At 36.6% G+C, this 18085-nt stretch overlaps 1 protein-coding gene across 2 annotated transcripts; it reads left to right on the top strand.

Moving 5' to 3' along the window:
* Nucleotides 1-2479: 2479 nt before the first annotated feature.
* Nucleotides 2480-16468, top strand: FRG1 (FSHD region gene 1). 2 transcript variants are annotated; one of them, XM_079726679.1, is made up of 10 exons: nt 2480-2552; nt 2661-2738; nt 4757-4827; nt 9094-9219; nt 10024-10081; nt 10424-10538; nt 11767-11871; nt 13920-14011; nt 14520-14630; nt 16363-16468. In XM_079726679.1, exons 2-10 carry the CDS (start codon nt 2677-2679, stop codon nt 16397-16399), a joined length of 777 nt encoding a protein of 258 aa, XP_079582805.1. In that variant the 5' UTR covers nt 2480-2552; nt 2661-2676; the 3' UTR covers nt 16400-16468. The 2 variants fall into 2 exon arrangements, with proteins under 2 accessions (XP_079582805.1, XP_079582806.1); XM_079726680.1 differs by lacking the exon at nt 2480-2552 and having other exon boundaries at nt 2561-2738; nt 9133-9219.
* Nucleotides 16469-18085: the final 1617 nt, after the last annotated feature.

Below are 18085 nucleotides of genomic sequence, written 5' to 3'. Positions count from 1 at the left end.
ATCTCACCCCACTACTATTTAATCACTCTAAGTGCTTACTGATTTCATGCAAATTCTTCAGCCAGAAAATGACCCCAGGGACTTCCCTGGTGGCGCAGTGGTTAAGAATCCGCCTGCCAATACAGGGGACACGGGTTCGAGCTCTGGTCTGGGAAGATCCCACATGCTGCGGAGCACCTAAGCCCGTGCGCCACAACTATTGAGCCTGCGCTCTAGAGCCCGCAAGCCACAACTACAGAGCCCGCGCGCCACAACTACTGAAGCCCACACGCCTAGAGCCTGTGCTCTGTAACAAGAGAAGCCACCGCAATGAGAAGCCCATGCACCGCAATGAAGAGTAGCCCCCGCTCGCTGCAACTAGAGAAAGCCCGCGTGCAGCAATGAAGACCCAAAGCAGCCAAAAATAAATAAATAAATAAATAAATTTATAAAAATAAAATAAAAAATAAGTTAAAAAAAATGACCCCAACTTGCCTTCTCAATCCTAGTTCCCACCACTCTAATCTACATCCCCTGTGCTCCAAACAACAGGACTGCTCGCTGCTCCTTACACAAGCCCTTTACTCTTCTATCTCCATGCCTTTGCTAATACGGCTGCCACCATCAGACATGCCTATCCTCCCCCATCTCCAGCTATCAAAACCCGACCCATTGTTCAAGACCCTTCTCAGATGCCACTTTGACTATTAATCTTCTCCTGATCCCTAGAGCAAGACAGGAGCACAAACTCCTAAAACATGTCACCACCATATCCTGCTACAACATTTTGTTTATATCTTTCTCAGGGCACTTTGATATCTAATAATAATAGCTAACATTTATGATGCACTATTTATCAGGAACTTTAAAAAGTATTTTCCTATATTAACTCTCTTAATATTCATTATAACTCTAGGAGGTATCATCCCATTTTATAGCTGAAGAAACATAGTTATGTGGAGGTTAAATAACTATGTCATCTAACTTATAAAGACAGCAAGGTTTGTCCACCCAAGCAGTCTGTCTCCAGAAGCTACACTCTTAATTATGTGTTATACTGCCTCTCACTGCACACTGTTTATTTAGGTGAAGGCCCTTAAGATCAGGCCCTGAGTCTAAGCATCTTTTGTATTCTCCTATCACCAAGCAGTGTCTTTGCAGAGACAGCTGATAAATAAATAAGGAATTGACTTCCAATGGCCTGCTATTCCTTACCCATCCAATATGTCTACTTGTGTTTTTCTATCACAACCCCTCCTATCTAGTCAAGTCACACTGTTTCACTCTCTTCATTATCCCACACCAGGATTTAGAATCTTACTATTTTAACTGACATTTAGGCAAGGTCTACTGTGAAGCAGGCATTGGGTACAGGTGTAGGTGAAACAAGTATAAATAAGCCATGGCTCCTGCGTTTAAAAAGCACAGTATTAAACTACAGAGTGAGAAACGAAGGCTATCTGGGGAAACAGAGGAAGTCATTCAAAGATGGCTTTTTGGAGAAAATGAAGCCTGAGTTTGTCTTAAAGGCTGAAAAAAAAGGGTCACATGAAGAGGGTGGGTAAGAGTCTAAAGCAGCATTCTAGGCAGCAGAAGCAAACAGAGAGCTCTCCAACATTTCCAATAATTTTGTGTGACTGGAATTAAGGTGGCAGGGGTTCAGTGGTGGGTAAAGAGGTCACGATCACCAGTTTACTAAGTGATGCTAGGATTTTCCCTCCAGAAAGCAACAGGCTTCCCTTTAATAGATTTTAGGTAAGGGAATAATGATCAGCGATTTATTTAGAGAGATCACTCAGCACTACAAAGGACGGTTTGGAAGGTGGAGAAAATGGAATCAGGGAGGTGGATTATCAAACTGATGAAGAGATTGGAACAGGTGATTGAAGTTGTGAAAGCCTCTCAAGACCCACCCTATATGGAAAGACCTCTCTGATTACATTAGTTTCCACGGTCACCCTCCCACTCTACCTCCGCCCAAATTCCTGCAGCACTAGTGAAATCTTCGGCCCAAATGTTGGCACTTAATTGTCTTTTATTTTATTCCCTATTTGTTTCCTGTACATTACTCCAGCCTCCGTAATTAAAACAGTACAATAAAGTTTACGTAATTGAGATGCCTCGTGACGTCGTCCAAGGCCAGGTAACGCGCTCTGTGTTACCCACCGCCCCGCTCCCACACGCCGGCTCAGCCCTCGGCCGCGGGGTGCACTCAGGACCCGTCCGCTGTGCAGAGTCCGGAAGGTTGACGGAGTCATTTATTTCACCCTCTGATCTAACTAGCGCCTCCTCCCGAGGCCTAGCAGGCGGCTCTCTCCAGAGTGGCTCAAGACGCCGAGCAGGGCTGTGAGACCCGCCACATCCACCAGAGGGCGCGTCTCCCCGGTTTCCTCGCTTAGAAAGGCCTTAAGGTTCCCGTTCTTAGGACGGAGCAAATGAACGCTGGTATATTTAGGCCCTCTGCGGTTGCCGTAGCCCCAGGTTGTCAACAGGAAGTAGAATTCTATTTGGGACTCATTATTCGGGAGAGAAAGGCCAGGGATTCCGGGGAAATACTCCCACTCCGCTGCTGCGTACGTTCTCAGGGAGTTTGGACTCCATCCCCACTCTTGTGCCTCCCTCGCCCGCTTCTGCCCCGGTTCACGTATCTTTCCCTGAGCCAGCTCCCTGTCTTAATACAGAAGCGTCACCGCGACCATGGCCGAATACTCCTACGTGAAGCCCACCAAACTCGTGCTCAAGGGAACCAAGGCCAAGAGGTAAACCGCGAGTTTGTGCGGGAGAATCTGCCCCTCTTTTCCGACAACCCTCCGCTCTCCCCTCCCTGCGGCTAGGCTGTGGAAGCCGCCGGGAGCTGTCATTCAGGCTCCCAGCCCTTGGGCCTGGCCTCCTGCCGGGATGGACTCAGTTCCCGGCGCCGGTGCAGAGACGCACCGCCAGAGTCGCGCCCTAGCTGGGCGGACCGATAGCCCAGGAGCCACAAGTTCGGGTCCCTTGATGAGCCCCCCACCTCCAGACCTATGCTTGGTGGGTCTGTATTAGTGTGATCGTGTAGGTTATAACAGTAACTTCCTTTCTTAGGAATAATTATTTTCAACATTGTCTTCCTCCCACCTAGAAAAAAATTAGCTTTTAATGCAGTATGTAGATGTGGATTTTGAAAAGGATATGGGTTTGAACCTGGACTCCACTAATTACTAATTTTGTGATTTGTGGCAGGTACGTTAATATCTTTGAGCTTCCGTTTATTCGTTTATTGGGAGAGATTAATGATACTCTAAAAGGATTATTATGAGGATTAAATGAGATAATATGCACAGTAAATAACTAGAGCCAAACACAAGGAAGAAGTTATAGTGGTGATTTATGAGTATTAGATTTTTAGGAAAAGATATCTGCCCACTCATACCTCCCCCTCTTTTTTAACTGCTAGATTTGCTCGAGGTTGATTATTCACAAAAATGTTGAGCATTTCATCCTGGTCTGAGTGATAGAGTTTTAGGTACTTCTATGAGAGATGGAAAGAAAGTGTCAAGGAGCAAACTGAAGCCACTGCACTTGAGAACGCTGCCTAGGGGTCTGGCATCAAGAATTTATCCTGAATACATGTGAAACTGTTACTGTCTGAATTCATAGGAGGGAGGGGAGAGTTAGCTTCTGAAAGCTTATTTTGTGATGAAAATACAAACAAGTGTGTCTTATAATCATTATTACTATCAATATAATTAACACATAGTACTTTCTATGTGCCAAGAACTGTTCTAAGTACTACATATTAATTTTTTAAAGTCACTCTTGGTTTTCTTTTAATTATTGAGATAGAATACATATACTATAAAATTCACCCTTTTAAAGTAGAACTCAGTGCCTTTTAGGATATTCACAAGGTTCACCACTGTCTTTCTTCAAAAAGAAACCCCACAATCATTAGCAGCCACTCCCCATTCTGCTCATCCCCTAATCCCAGGCAACCACGAATCCACTTGTCTGTATCAGTTGGCCTCTTCTAAATATTTCATATAAATGGAATCATACAATATGTGGCCTTTTGTACCTGGCTTCTTTTCCTTAGGATAACATTCTCGAGGTTCATCTATGTTATATTAGTACTCATTTCTTTTATGGCTGAGTAATATTCCATTGTCTGGATACAACACATTTTGTTTATCCATTCATCAGTTCATGGACATTTGGGTTTCCACTTTTCGGCACTTGTGAATGATGCTGCTATGAATATTCTTATACAAGTTTCTGTGCGGACATATGTTTTCTTTTCTCTTGGGTGTATACCTAGGAGTAGAATTGTTAAGTCCTATGGTAACTCTGTGTTTAACTTTTTGAGAACTCCAAACTCTTTTCTAAAGTGGCTGCACCATTTTACATTTTCACGAGCAATGTATGAAGATACGCATTCTCTTAATCCTCACAACGGCCTTACGAGTTGGGTTAAATTATTATCCTCATTGTGTAGGTGGGGAAACTGACTTACAGAGAGATTAAGTAAATTTTCCAAAAATCACAGAGCTAAGAAATGACAGAATCAGGCTTTTAAAAGGCAGTCTGGCTCCAGAGTCTGTTCTCTTAACTGTAACACAGTATGTACAGGATCAGAAGTGACTTCTCAGGATTAGAAGTAAGAGGGCATATCAATGTATATCGTTGTAAATCAATAATTTATATATCAATGTACATCTTAAAAGAGTCTTCTAAGATTCCATCTTATGATAGTATGCAAATCAATATATTTAAACTCATCTATATAAATTATCTCCTATAGTAAGAAGAAAAAGAGCAAAGAGAAGAAGAGAAAAAGAGAAGAAGATGAAGAAATTCAACTTGATATTGTTGGTGAGTCAGTTTTGTATACTTTATTCTGAGAAAAGTTAATATTGGTTGAGATCCCTTTAAAAATATTTTCCTAGTAGGGATAAGTAGTAAAAAGGAAGTAGAAGGAATTTATGACCGACTCATATTTGTCTTAAAGTGCTCAAATATTACTTATAATTATAGATTGCTTTTATGCTCTAGCACAGTAGATGTCACTGCTGAGGCCTTTTCTTCATCATCAGAACAAAGCACAGGAGAGAGGAAACATGGTTCTCTGAATCATTACACTGCTTAATAACCCAAAGATGCTGATATATCATTTTAAAGGCCTAATATAGATAAATATTATTTAACCAAATACATTTTACAAATTATTTTCTCTTTCTCTCTTTTTTTTTCATATTGATATCCAGTTGTCCCAGCATCACTGATGAATAGACTTTCCTTTCTCCATTAAAGTGTTTTGGTATCTTTGTCAAAAATCAATTGACTTTATATGTGTTAAGTCTATTTCTGGACTCTGTTCCATCGATTTGTCTACTGTTCTAGCGATATATTTGTCTTGATTACTGTCATTTCATAAAGTCTTGAAATTAGGTTGTGTGAATCTCCCAACTTTATACTTCTTCTTTATACTTCTATACTTCTTTATACTCTTCTAGATCCTTTGCATTTCCATATAAATTTTACAATTTATTATTTTCTACCATAAATCCTGTTGGATTTTCTGGGAGAATTATATTGAATCTAGGTCATTTGGGGAGAGTCAACATTAAGTGTACTTGGTCAACATGGCACAGAACATATAAAATACAGATTATTTAAAATCATTAGCTGTTACATTTTTTAAAAAGATTTAATGATCATAGGATGCTGATAATGATTCTGAGTAAAGCATTTTTTTTTTACTGAAAACAATTATAGCTATAAGTCAGAAATAAATTATGTAAAGCTCTCACTAAATTATTTTAATTGTGGTAAAATATACATAACAAAATTTATCGCTTTAGCCATTTTTAAGTGTACAATTCAGTGTCATTAAGTGCATTCACGTTGTTATACAGCCATCACCACCATCCATCTCCAGAATTTTTTTCATCTTGCAAAACTGAAACTTTGCACCCATTAAATTAAAAATGCCCATTCCTCACTCCCCCCTAGTCCCTGGCAACCTCCATTCTATTTTCTGTCTCTCTGTTTTCTGTCTCTATGAATTCAACTACTCTAAGTACCTCAGAAGGGTGGAATCACACAGTATTTGTCCTTTTATGACTGTCTTACTTTGCATAATGTCTTCAGGGTTCATCCATGTTGTAGCATGTGTCAGAATTGCCTTCCTTTTTAAGGCTGAATAATATTCCGTTGTACGTATATACCACATTCGTTTATCCATTCATCTATCAATGAAAACATGGGTTGCTTCTACCTTTTGCCTGTGAACATGGTTGTATAGATATCTCTTCAAGACTCTGCTTTCATTTCTTCTTGGTATAGACCCAGAAATGGAATTGCTGGATCATATACAGTAATTCTATTATAAATTTTGTGAGAAACCACCATACCATTTTACATTCCCACCAGCAGTGCACAAGAGTTCCAGTTTCTCCACATCCTCGTGAACACTTGTTATTTTCTGTTTTTTTGATAATAGCCATCCTAATGGGTATGAAGTGGTATCCCATTATGGTTTTGGTTTGCATTTTCCTAATGATTAGTCATGTTGAGCACCTTTTCATGTGGTTATTGGCCATCTGCATATCTTTGGAGAAATGCCTATTCAAGTCATTTGCCCATCATTTGAATTGGGTTGCTTTTATTGTGGTTGCTGAGTTTTAAGAGTTCTCTATATATCCTGGATATTTATTCCTTATCAAATACGTGATGTACAAATATTTTCTGGTTGTCTTTTTACTCTATTGATAGTGTCCTTTAATGCACAAAAAATTTTCATTTTGATGAAGTCCAGTTTGTCTGTTCATTCTTTTGTTGTTTGTGCCTTTGATGTCATATCCAAGAAATCATTGCCAAATCCAGTGTCATGAGGCTTCTCCCATATGCTTTCTTCTTAGAGTTTTATCTTGATAGTTTCAGCTCTTACACGTAGGTCTTTGATCCATTTTGAGTTAGTATGTGTATATGATATTAGGTAAGGTCCAGCTTCATTTAAGCTAAACTTTTACTAATTTTTTATTAGTTATGAAAAGCCTGACCTGTTTAGCTGAATAGATAATTTTGTACAGTGTGATTAACTCAATTAAAAAAAATTTTTATTATGGAAAATTTTCAAACTAATACATAAGTAGAGAAAAGAATGTAATGAATCTTCAATGAATATAATGAATCACTGAGCTTTAGTAATAATCAATATTTTTTTTTTTTGCGGTACGCGGGCCTCTCACTGCTGTGGCCTCTCCCGTTGCGGAGCACAGGCTCCGGACACGCAGGCTCAGCAGCCATGGCTCATGGGCCCAGCCGCTCCGCGGCATGTGGGATCTTCCCAGACCGGGGCATGAACCCGTGTCCCCTGCATCGGCAGGTGGACTCTCAACCACTGCGCCAGCAGGGAAGCCCCTAATAATCAATATTTTAACAGTCTTGTTTCATTTACACACATGCCCACTGTGAGATAATCTCTCATGCATAGATTTTTCTGGAGAATTTTAAAATAAATAACAGATACTAAGTCATTATACATATATATATAAATGTGCATTTCTTATAAGATCAGTCTCTCTCTCTTTCTGTCTCTCTTTTCTTCCTTCTGTTTTGCTCTTTCTTTTAATACATAACACTATCATTATCAGACCCAACAAAAATTGGATACAATTTAGGTTTGTACTCAACAGTGAAAAGCTTTTCCTCTAAGATCAGGAACAAGACAAGGATGCCCACACTTGCCACTTTTATTCAACATAGTATTGGAAGTCCTACAGAGCAATTAGGCGAGAAAAAGAAATCCAAATCAGAAAGGAAGAAGTAAAAATGTCACTATTTGCAGATGACAGGACATTATATATAGAAAACCCTAAAGACTCCACCAAAACACTGTTAGAACTGATCAACGAATTCAGTAAAGTTGCAGAATACAAAATGAATATACAAAAATTTGTTGCATTTACTATACATTAATAATGAACTATCAGAAAGCGAAATTCACAATCCCATTTACAACTGCATCAAAAAGAATAAAATACCTAGGAATAAATTTACAAAGGAGGTGAAAGACCTGTATACTGAAAACTATAAGACATTAATGACAGAAATTGAAGAAGACATGTAGAAAAGATATTCCATGGTCATGGATTGGAAGAATTAATATTGTTAAAATGTCTAAACTAACCCCAAAGCAATCTACAGATTCAGTGAAATTCCTATCAAAATTCCAGTGGCATTTTTCACAGAAGTAGAACAAACAGTCCTAAAATTTATATGTACCACAAAAGACCCCAAATAATCAAAGCGATATAGAGAAAGAAGAATAAGGCTGGAGGTATCACACTTCCTGATTTCAAAGTATATTATAAAGCTAAAGTAATCAAAACAGTATGGTACTGACAAAAAAAACAAACACATAGATCAATGGAGCCGGATAGAGAGCCCAGAAATAAACCAATGCATATTCCAGGAATATACAATGAGGAAAGGACAGTCTTTTCAATAAATGATGTTGGGAAAACTGGACTGCTATCTTGTACCATACACAAAAATTAACTCAAAATGAATTAAATGTTTAAATGTAAGACCTGAAACCATAAAACTCCTAGAAGGAAAATATACGTAATAAGCTCCCTGACCTTAGTCTTAGCAATTGTAATTATAATCTGGAGGGATACATAAGAAACAGGTTGCAATTGTCATTGCCTCTGGAAAGCAGTTGTGGATGACTGGAGGCTGATATGAGAGAGTCTGTTCTCTATATATCATTTTGTGCCTTCATGTGTACTGCTATTTTACATTTTAAAAGAACCTAATCTTGACTGTGGTGGTAGTAACCTAGATCTACATACCCGCATAGAAACATACAAGTGAGTGTGTGTAAAAGTGATGAATCTGAATAAGTTTCATGGATTGTATCAGTGTCAGTTTTTTGGTTTTGATACTGACTATAGTTATGCAAGATGTTAACCATTGAGAGAAAGTGATTAAAGGGTATATGAGATCTCCCTGTATTATTTCTTACAACTACAAAATAAAAATTTTAAATATGTTATAATGACAACAGCAACAAGTAAGAACCTTCTGTCAAATCCAGAATATAAATTTAAATTACTGATTTTATTTTTTTAGGAATCTGGTGGACAGTAACAAACTTTGGTGAAATTTCAGGAACCATAGCGATTGAAATGGATAAAGGAACCTACATACATGCACTTGACAATGGACTTTTTACACTGGGAGCTCCACATAAAGAAGGTGTGTGTCTGGTAGAAGCAATGGAAGGGAAAAGGCTACAGTATATATTTTATGACATTCATTCACTTAGGCCAAATTCTAACAAATCTCGAATATATTCCAAAGGAGTGAATCCATTGATTTGACTCTTCCATTTTTTTTCCTTCTTCACTATTTACCAGTTATTGGCAACTCCCTCTTTCCAGTGTAAGCATTTAAAAACATTCTATATAGTTCCAGAAGAGTATCCATGGGAATCAAAAACAATATGAATAATTGAAATAATAAGTGGAAAGAAAAAGAAAACCTGGTTGAGTCAAAGGTTTGAATTCCTTTATTCCTTAGACCTTTTGCCAAAACTAATCTGGAGCATTAACTAACTGTTAATAATTTAAAGTTTTCTCATTCCTTTTAGCCCATGGGAAGAAGCACTAATGAGATACGAAGAAATTAGAAGATTAAAAAGCAGTAGCTTTTTGTCTGAATGGCCATCCCTTTAATAAATTAAAGCATTTAGCTTTTTAAATATTAAGTGCTTATTTGTCTATGTGCTGACTGCATTTTAAAATACAAAGAGATAGTATCTTGGAAGTGACTAAATAAGCATCATGCTGACCTATCTTGTTAAGTATGCAAAACTAAACATGAGTTATATAGAAGATAAAGTAACTCTTGATACTATGAATACTGTATTATAATTACATCATAATATAATATTCTTATGTTTGTTTTTAAAAGAGCTACTTCTTTCAAGCTAAAGAGTATCTTTACATGTATATTTATAAGAAATGTCAAATTTATTTCAAATTGTTTTTTCTCCTGTAGTTGATGAGGGTCCTAGTCCTCCAGAGCAGTTTACAGCTGTCAAATTGTCTGATTCCAGGTAAGCTTGAGTTGAACTATAATTAATACATTGTAATACAATATGATACATTGTAATAGAATATTATATATCCATTAAAAGTAGTGTTTTTGAAGAATAATGAATTTGGAAAATGTTTGCTATATAAGGTATTATATAATACTTGTGTTAAGAAAGTAGAATATTAAATTGTATACATAGAACTACATTGTCCAATATGGTAGCCACTAGCCACACATGGCTTTTGAACATTTGGACTATGGTTAGTCTTGAATTTTTATACACACACATACTATTTTTATGTTCCATATTTAATTTCCTTTCTCTCCGTTTTTAACATTGATCTATTTTATTGATCTGAAGAATTGCCCTGAAATCTGGCTATGGAAAATACCTAGGTATAAATTCAGATGGACTTGTTGTTGGGCGTTCAGATGCAATTGGACCAAGAGAACAATGGGAACCAGTCTTTCAAGATGTAAGTACTTTTATTGTTTATAAAAGTTCCTTGTCAGTGAATGGGAAAGTCTCTAACATTCATTGAGAACATATGTTCAAAAGAAACAAAAAAAGTAGACTGCAATAATGCATTAAAATTTTTAAAACCAACATGAATTCATAACCTTAAAAATCTCAAAAAATAGTGCAACACAGGGGAAAAAAACAATCAACAAAGTGAAAAGACAGGCTATGGATTGGGAAAAGTATTTGCAAACCATATATTTGATAAGGTGTTAATGTCCAAATTATATAAGAAACTCATTCAATAGCAAAAGAAAGAAAAATTTTAAAATGGGCAAAGAAACTGAATAGATATTTTTCATTATATCAACAGAAAATGCCAACATATGATAAGGCCAGGATGATGAGTCAGATACTACCAGTTATACAGAATTTGAGGGATGTTCATTTCACTTTATTTTTGGGAAAAACACTAAGTTTTAAGTCCCTGATGTAACAAGTAAAACTTTATTACAAAAAGGTACTCAGCAGAAAGATCAGCAGCACAGATTTAAATCACCTTAGACTATACAGCCACATCCAAGCTTACCAAAAGTCATCCAGGTGACAGAAAGCCCAGCCCTTACCACCTCAAATAAGAAATTAAGTCAAATCCACGTTATTAGCACTTCTGTAACTGGATATGATAGAAGATTTAATTCTTCCTACACCCAAAAGTCCCTCAGACCTTGATTCTTAAAGTTCTGAGCAATAAATTCAAAGGCATCGAAAGCTAGCTTTTATGAGATATGTTTTCTCTGCATTTTTTAAATTTTATTCAAGTATAGTTGATTATACTTCAATCAACTATGATATGTTTTTATATTTTCTAATTATGGAGAAAAATTTAAAACACTACTGTTATAATTTTTTTTGTCTTTAAAGCTAACTTTTTTAAAACACTAAATCAGTTATATCCTCAATAAATCTCTGAGGCCAAGGGAAATAATTCTATTCCATACAGTTAGAATTTAGTCCTACTAATAGAATATACTAAAAATATTTAATGTGGTTATCTTTGAGTAGTAAGATTATAGGTGATTTTGGTTTTCTTTTCTGTATGTTTTTTTATTTTTCCAGGTTTTCTTCACATTATTTTTCCTGATTACTTTTAGACATGGGAGAAATTCAATTTAGTCTCAAGACTTAAGAATTTTTTTCACAGGTATTCTCATAACTTATTTCTTATTATTTTGTTCATTTAGGGGAAAATGGCTTTACTGGCCTCAAATAGCTGCTTTATTAGATGCAATGAAGCAGGTGATATAGAAGCAAAAAGTAAAACGGCAGGAGAAGAAGAAATGATAAAGGTAATCATGAGACTTTTCTATAGACTAATACACGTCACATGTATGATGTGACTGCTTCTCTTTAAAATGTTGTAGTCTGATCCAGATTCGCTGTGTGTAATGCATCAGTGAGGGCCAGAGTGGAAGGCTTAAAGAAATGAGGGAAAAAAGCCTTTTCTAAGGTGGCTTTAATCCTTATAAATAAAGCATAAAAATCCATGTTACATTTTCTCTACTGTCAGCACAATTTAAACACATCTATCAAGTATCTGTATATGTTTTGTTTTAAATTCTGTGTCATATATTTTATTTTTAAAATGTTCTCAATTTTCATAATCCTCAGTTTTATAGTCTTACAGTATTCTTTTTACCTTGAAAAATATCACTAATCTCTTTAAACAAGAATGTTAATACCAGTAACCCTTCATTTCATCATTTGGAGTTGACTGATGGAGAAAAAAAATACCATTCTAGACAGCTCGGGAATTAGAAGTTTCGGTCTATCTTCCATAGTTTTCTCAAAAGCCATTTTCACTGCCAAAATCTCAAAAAATTTAAATCTAAAACCTAGATATTCTTGTTATATTTTAAAAAGTATTAGTCGTAATATTTTTCCATTATATAAACAAAACTACAGCAAGTAGCTGCAGGTACTCTGCTGAGTGAGGCACATGCATAGTTGTCTTTAATCTTCATAGTGTTCCTGTGAGGTTATCTTAACTTTACAGTGGAGGAAACAACCTTTGACCTCCCCTGCATCCTCACTGTTTTGATCAGTCACTTCATGAAGTCACACAGATAAAGTGGAGACAGGATGTGTACCCAGGCCCAACTGACTCTAGAAATTACGTTCCACACCACACTGCTTCTCAGGAAGCAGTCATTAGAAAAATGCTGGTGGATTTCTGACTCACCTATTTTTAATTTTATTTATTTATATTTAATTTGATTGTATCATGCTTGAATTGTTTTTCATCTGGATTACATTATAAAAGTATGATTATTGAAGACAAGCAGTACAAATGTATGTGCAGTACTTTGCACATCTACAGAAATAAAAACACACTATGCTATATTTATCAATAATTGAAACCGTTTTTATACGAAGTACCTGTCAGATTTCCCTGGGTCTGTCTGGTTAGTCAGCTACCTGGAAGCTCTGAGCAATGATAATCCAGGACTCTTTCCTCCTTGCCTTTTACGTTGCAGGCTCTGCTAGTGTGTGTCAGCATCCACCTTTATAGCCTAGCCTTATCTACCAGAACACATTCCCTCCTGCCAAAAGCAGTATTGTGTCACAGGCCTGGCCCAGAATTTCCCCAGGTCTTCTAGGACTCCTCCAGCCAAAACCGTCACATACTATTTGCACATGCCTCCTGCTCACCAGTTTCTAAGCAATCTTGGAATTGTGCTCTAAGCCACAGAGATCCCTTTCCAATGTGGGTCCTTTGGGCTGCAAATTGCCAGCTTCATGGCCCTGAATTCTGTCCTCTTCTTACCCCACTCAGTTGATCCTCATTGCTATATCTGTATCAATTAATGTATGGAATGTGATAGTAAGTGTCTGTCAAAAAAGGAGGATTTAAAAGGGATAGATTCCAATTAGATGAAATAAATTGTGTTGTGTTAAAAGTTTTAATGTGTTGGTAATATCCTATGCATAGTAAAATAGCTACTGTCTTAAACTTACAGTGTTATAAAATGAACACTAAATAGCAGGATAATTTGATCCTACTGTATTTACTTTGGCAGCCAAAATTAAATTAGTTAAATTATTGCCTAATTGGCTTAGTGGGATCTGATCTGTAAAATGCTTTTCAAATAAGTTTCTCTTCAGTGTTACTGATGTAAGGGCTCTAAAGAAACATATAATAGCAATTATTTAGATAAATTATATATATAAATAAAAACACATATCTAGAATCTGTCTTTTTCTGAATCTAATTGCTAAGTTAACTGTTTTCTTCTTTTGCATAAGAAATCACCTAGAATGTTCTTTTGTAATAAGTAAGGTGGAGCAAGGGGAAGATAAATGTGTAACCTGTTGGGTTCTCATCTCCAATATCCAGATTAGATCCTGTGCTGAAAGAGAAACTGAGAAAAAAGATGATATTCCAGAAGAAGACAAAGGAAATGTTAAACAGTGTGAAATCAATTATGTGTACGTATATTTTTTCCTTTTAGAACTGTAGATTTGGCAGTGACATGCTTCTCAAGGCACCTAAAATAAAATAACCTGAAGGACAAGCAGAGACAACATAATGTAGACTCTAGGACAGAGCACTAAACTGAATGCTTCTCTTAAGGCTTCAGTTTTCGTAATTATCATCCTGCTAGCTTTCAATGCTCAAGTCACTTGAGTTAGTCTATTCTCCCTACTCTACAGAGTGTCTGTCATTGTCAGTACATAATGCCAACCAAATGCTGCCAGGACACAGGAGACTCCAGCCAATATTCCAAATCTTGAGTTTGTAGAGCTATCCAAACAACTGCCTCCTTGATGGTGGGGTACTGAAGTCATTTTTGTTGTTGAAAAGTTGTATGTTATTTAAGAAAAACAATTAGTTTTTTTAAATAAACAAAAAACTTTTAAAAATATTTTAAGCTCATCAGTAAACATGTATAATCAAAGTTTGAGATATTTTTCAAGAAAGATATTTTCTTAACAGAAAGAAATTCCAGAGCTTCCAAGACCACAAACTTAAAATAAGTAAAGAAGACAGTAAAATTCTTAAAAAGGCCCGGAAAGATGGATTTTTGCATGAAACACTTCTGGACAGGTAGGTATATTTTTAATCATTTCCAACTATTTTCAGTGGCCAATAGAAGTAGTGTATATAAACCCATGTTCTTTTTTTAATTACCGTAATTTTCAAATTTTTGTCTTTATTTTTAATTTTTGAATGTGGTGGTATTACCTTAAAAGGACATCATAAGTCTGGGAAAAGATCACCAAGAAAGAATATCTGGAAATAGCCAGATTCCAAGTGCTTATATATTTTATTGCAAGAAATTCAGGTCTGACTGAAACTGTTTCATAAATTTATTTACCATCAACTTTTTATAACTATTAGAACCAGGGCTAGAAGGAAGTTCTTTGGCTAATTTCAAAATTCAGTGGGTTCTGTTAAAGTAGTACAGCTTTCCAAAAATGAGATAAAAATAAGTTTAAAAATTTCTAAGTATAAAATTGAATAACAAAATTGAAGCACTTTTATTAAGCTGAATTGAGACATGTGCAGGATATTTATCATAGCACATTATTAATATTTATTTATTAGTTTTCCTATTTAGGTAAGTAGTGTCCTAGATTTACAACATTTAAAAAATGCTTAGAAAATAAAATTAAATTTTAAAAAATAGATACAGAAGAGGTATAATGTATGTAAACTTAGTTTGTAAACTGTAAAAGGGTTATGTAGATAATGGTGTTATTGTTATCACTATCAACAATATTAATATTAAAGTGTGAATAATATTTACTACCTCTTGAAAATAATTCTTTTTGCCTAGCTTTATGAAGTTTCTAGAATTCCACTCCAGTAAAAACATTTTAAAAGTTTATTTCATCTTCATTCAGAATAAAAAATAAATTTAAAAAAATGGTTAGAGAGGTTTAGCTGTGAGCTTACAAGTATAAATCAAGTAAGTGCCAGATCAAGAGAGAATTTGGTAATCTCCTGCCAATCATTCAAGTCTTATGTTGCAAAATTAGTCTTAAGACATTTCTTTACATTCCTTGATAAAGACAGTGTTTTATCAGGTATTTCCTGTTAACCAGTTGATCAGGTGGTTACCTGAAGATAGCAAATGATGTAATAATTGTTTCCAGCTGAGCAAATTTAACATGCACCTATTTCTAAGAAATCAAGAATAGGCTATAAATAATAATCAGGATATGGACTCAAAATAAATAGAGGGGCTTCCCTGGTGGCGCAGTGGTTGAGAGTCCGCCTGCTGATGCAGGGGACACGAGTTCGTGCCCCAGTCCGGGAAGATCCCACATGCCACCGAGTGGCTGGGCCCGTGAGCCATGGCCGCTGAGCCTGCGCGTCTGGAGCCTGTGCTCCGCAACGGAAGAGGCCACAACAGTGAGAGGCCCGCATATCACAAAAAAAAAAAAAAAAAAGAAAAGAAATAGAGTAAGGCCTGTGTCCTCTAACTTTTATCACTTAACGAAAATACAACATTGCCACCTTGTTAAGTAGAAGCTTAGGGCATGCTTAAATTCAGAGGCAATTAAAATCGCTGTTATGGATTTAAAAAGCCCTTAAGCAACATGAGTTAAAGATCAGGAAGAGATTTTTTTGGTAAGAATTAAAATCCATGTAGTATGAAACATAAAATTGAAAAGTAAAATTTTAATTAAAATACTTTAATATAGGCAGTGTGGTAATATAACCAAAATTGAGAGCATAATTTCTGAGCATGAGTTTATGTTTAGTAGCAGTTGGCTATATATGACATGTTTCTACATAGATTAATTTTTGTTATTTGTTTTTGTTTAAACAGGAGAGCCAAATTGAAAGCTGATAGATATTGCAAATGACCAGGATTTTTGTTTCTGTCTTCTCCTTTTTTTCTGAATAAAAAAATCAGTGGAAGTGTTTTAACAGAATTATTGGGCTGTTATGGAATTACTGCTGAACCAGTTGCTAGATTTAACCAAGATTAATCAAGTTTAATTGAGATTCTCCATGGATGTACTTTTTTTAGTCAACTGCAGTGTTTCACATGGAAATGAAACTTAGAGTACACACTTAAAGTACCACAGAATTCTCTTCTTTTCTGGATTTCCTGTCATAAAGCATGAAGTGCTACTCTGTGAAACTGATGCTTCTTGTGCAGCTTGTGGAAGCTGTCTTATTGCTTTACAGTCTTACTTTGCATTACTTAATACAATAGATGCCTAATCAGTACCTTTAAAAGGAAATTAGAAACTCCCAATCCAGTCAGTCAGCAAGGCTCTAATTCTACCTCTTAAAATATTGCCCAAATCACACACAAGCCAAACAAATATCAGGACAGGGGGGCTGCACAGAGAGAAAGAAATGGGGTATTAAGCAGTGGGGTGGGAACAGGAAACATTTTACAAAAGAGCAAGTAGGTTCAGAACAGAGGATAAGAGTAAAATTGGGGAAATTCCCTACTTAGGACAGTTTAGCCACAATGGATATGTATTTATATAATGCTTTCATCCTCACGTGTGGGATGGGATGGGAGCTATTAAAGAGGCTCAGACACTAAGCATTGCTGAGGTCTGCTATGCTGAGACAGTTTTATTCCTCACCTGTCTCTTTCTGAGTTCCTGAACACAGTATTGAGGATGTCATCTAACTCTGTGAGTGTTCCCAATCCAGCCTGTGTACCAGCTGCCTGGACCTCACCACTGGAAATTCTGCTTCAGAAGAGCTAAGGTTGGCTGAGGCATTTTTATGTTTTTACAATTCCACATTGATTCCAGTGCACAGCCATGACTGAGACCTGGTGCCACACCTTGTCTGATTCTCAGCTTTTATATTTATATTCCATCTGTCACCAACTCTAGACGTACATGGCCCCTCTGCAACAAGGTAGCTAAGCTACCAACATCAGCCTTATAAAGGAGAAGCTCTTGCTGTAGCTCCGGCCCTAACTTGGCATTCCAATTCCAGTAGGTGGACATTCCCCCATATTGCCTTCTCCTTCTTCTGATCCTTGGATACTTACTACTCTGACCCCCACAAAGCAGCAGTTCTCAAGCAGGGCCTATTTTACCCTCCAGGGGACATTTTGGAATGTCTGGAGGCATTTTTGGATGTCTCAACTGGGAGAACAGGGGGTACTCTGGCATTTAGAGGGTTAGAAACTAGGGATGCTGCTAAACATCCTACAATACACAGGACAGCACTCCCTTACAACAAAGAATTATCCAGCCAAACTGTCAGTGGTGCCAAGATTTTGAAACCTGCCCTAGGACTTAGTCTAGTCCTTGCTTTTGTCAGCTCCCCAACCTCTAAAAAGAAACAGTTCAAATTAATATACATAACAATCGCCTAGGGTACCTGTAGATTTCCAAGACCCATCCTTAGAGGTACAGACTTAGCATATCTAGGATTAGTCCCCAAAACTGACATTTAACAAGCACTCCAGGTAATTCGGAAGCAAGCGATCTGAACCACACTTTGAGAAACACTACCCTCAAGAGACTGAAGTCTTATTTCCAACGGTAGCCTGGTACCAAAGACCATCTGCC

This window comes from Hyperoodon ampullatus (assembly GCF_949752795.1).
Source record: "Hyperoodon ampullatus genome assembly, chromosome: 20".
Taxonomy (NCBI): Eukaryota; Metazoa; Chordata; class Mammalia; order Artiodactyla; family Ziphiidae; genus Hyperoodon; species Hyperoodon ampullatus.
This window is presented reverse-complemented; position numbering and strand designations above follow the sequence as displayed.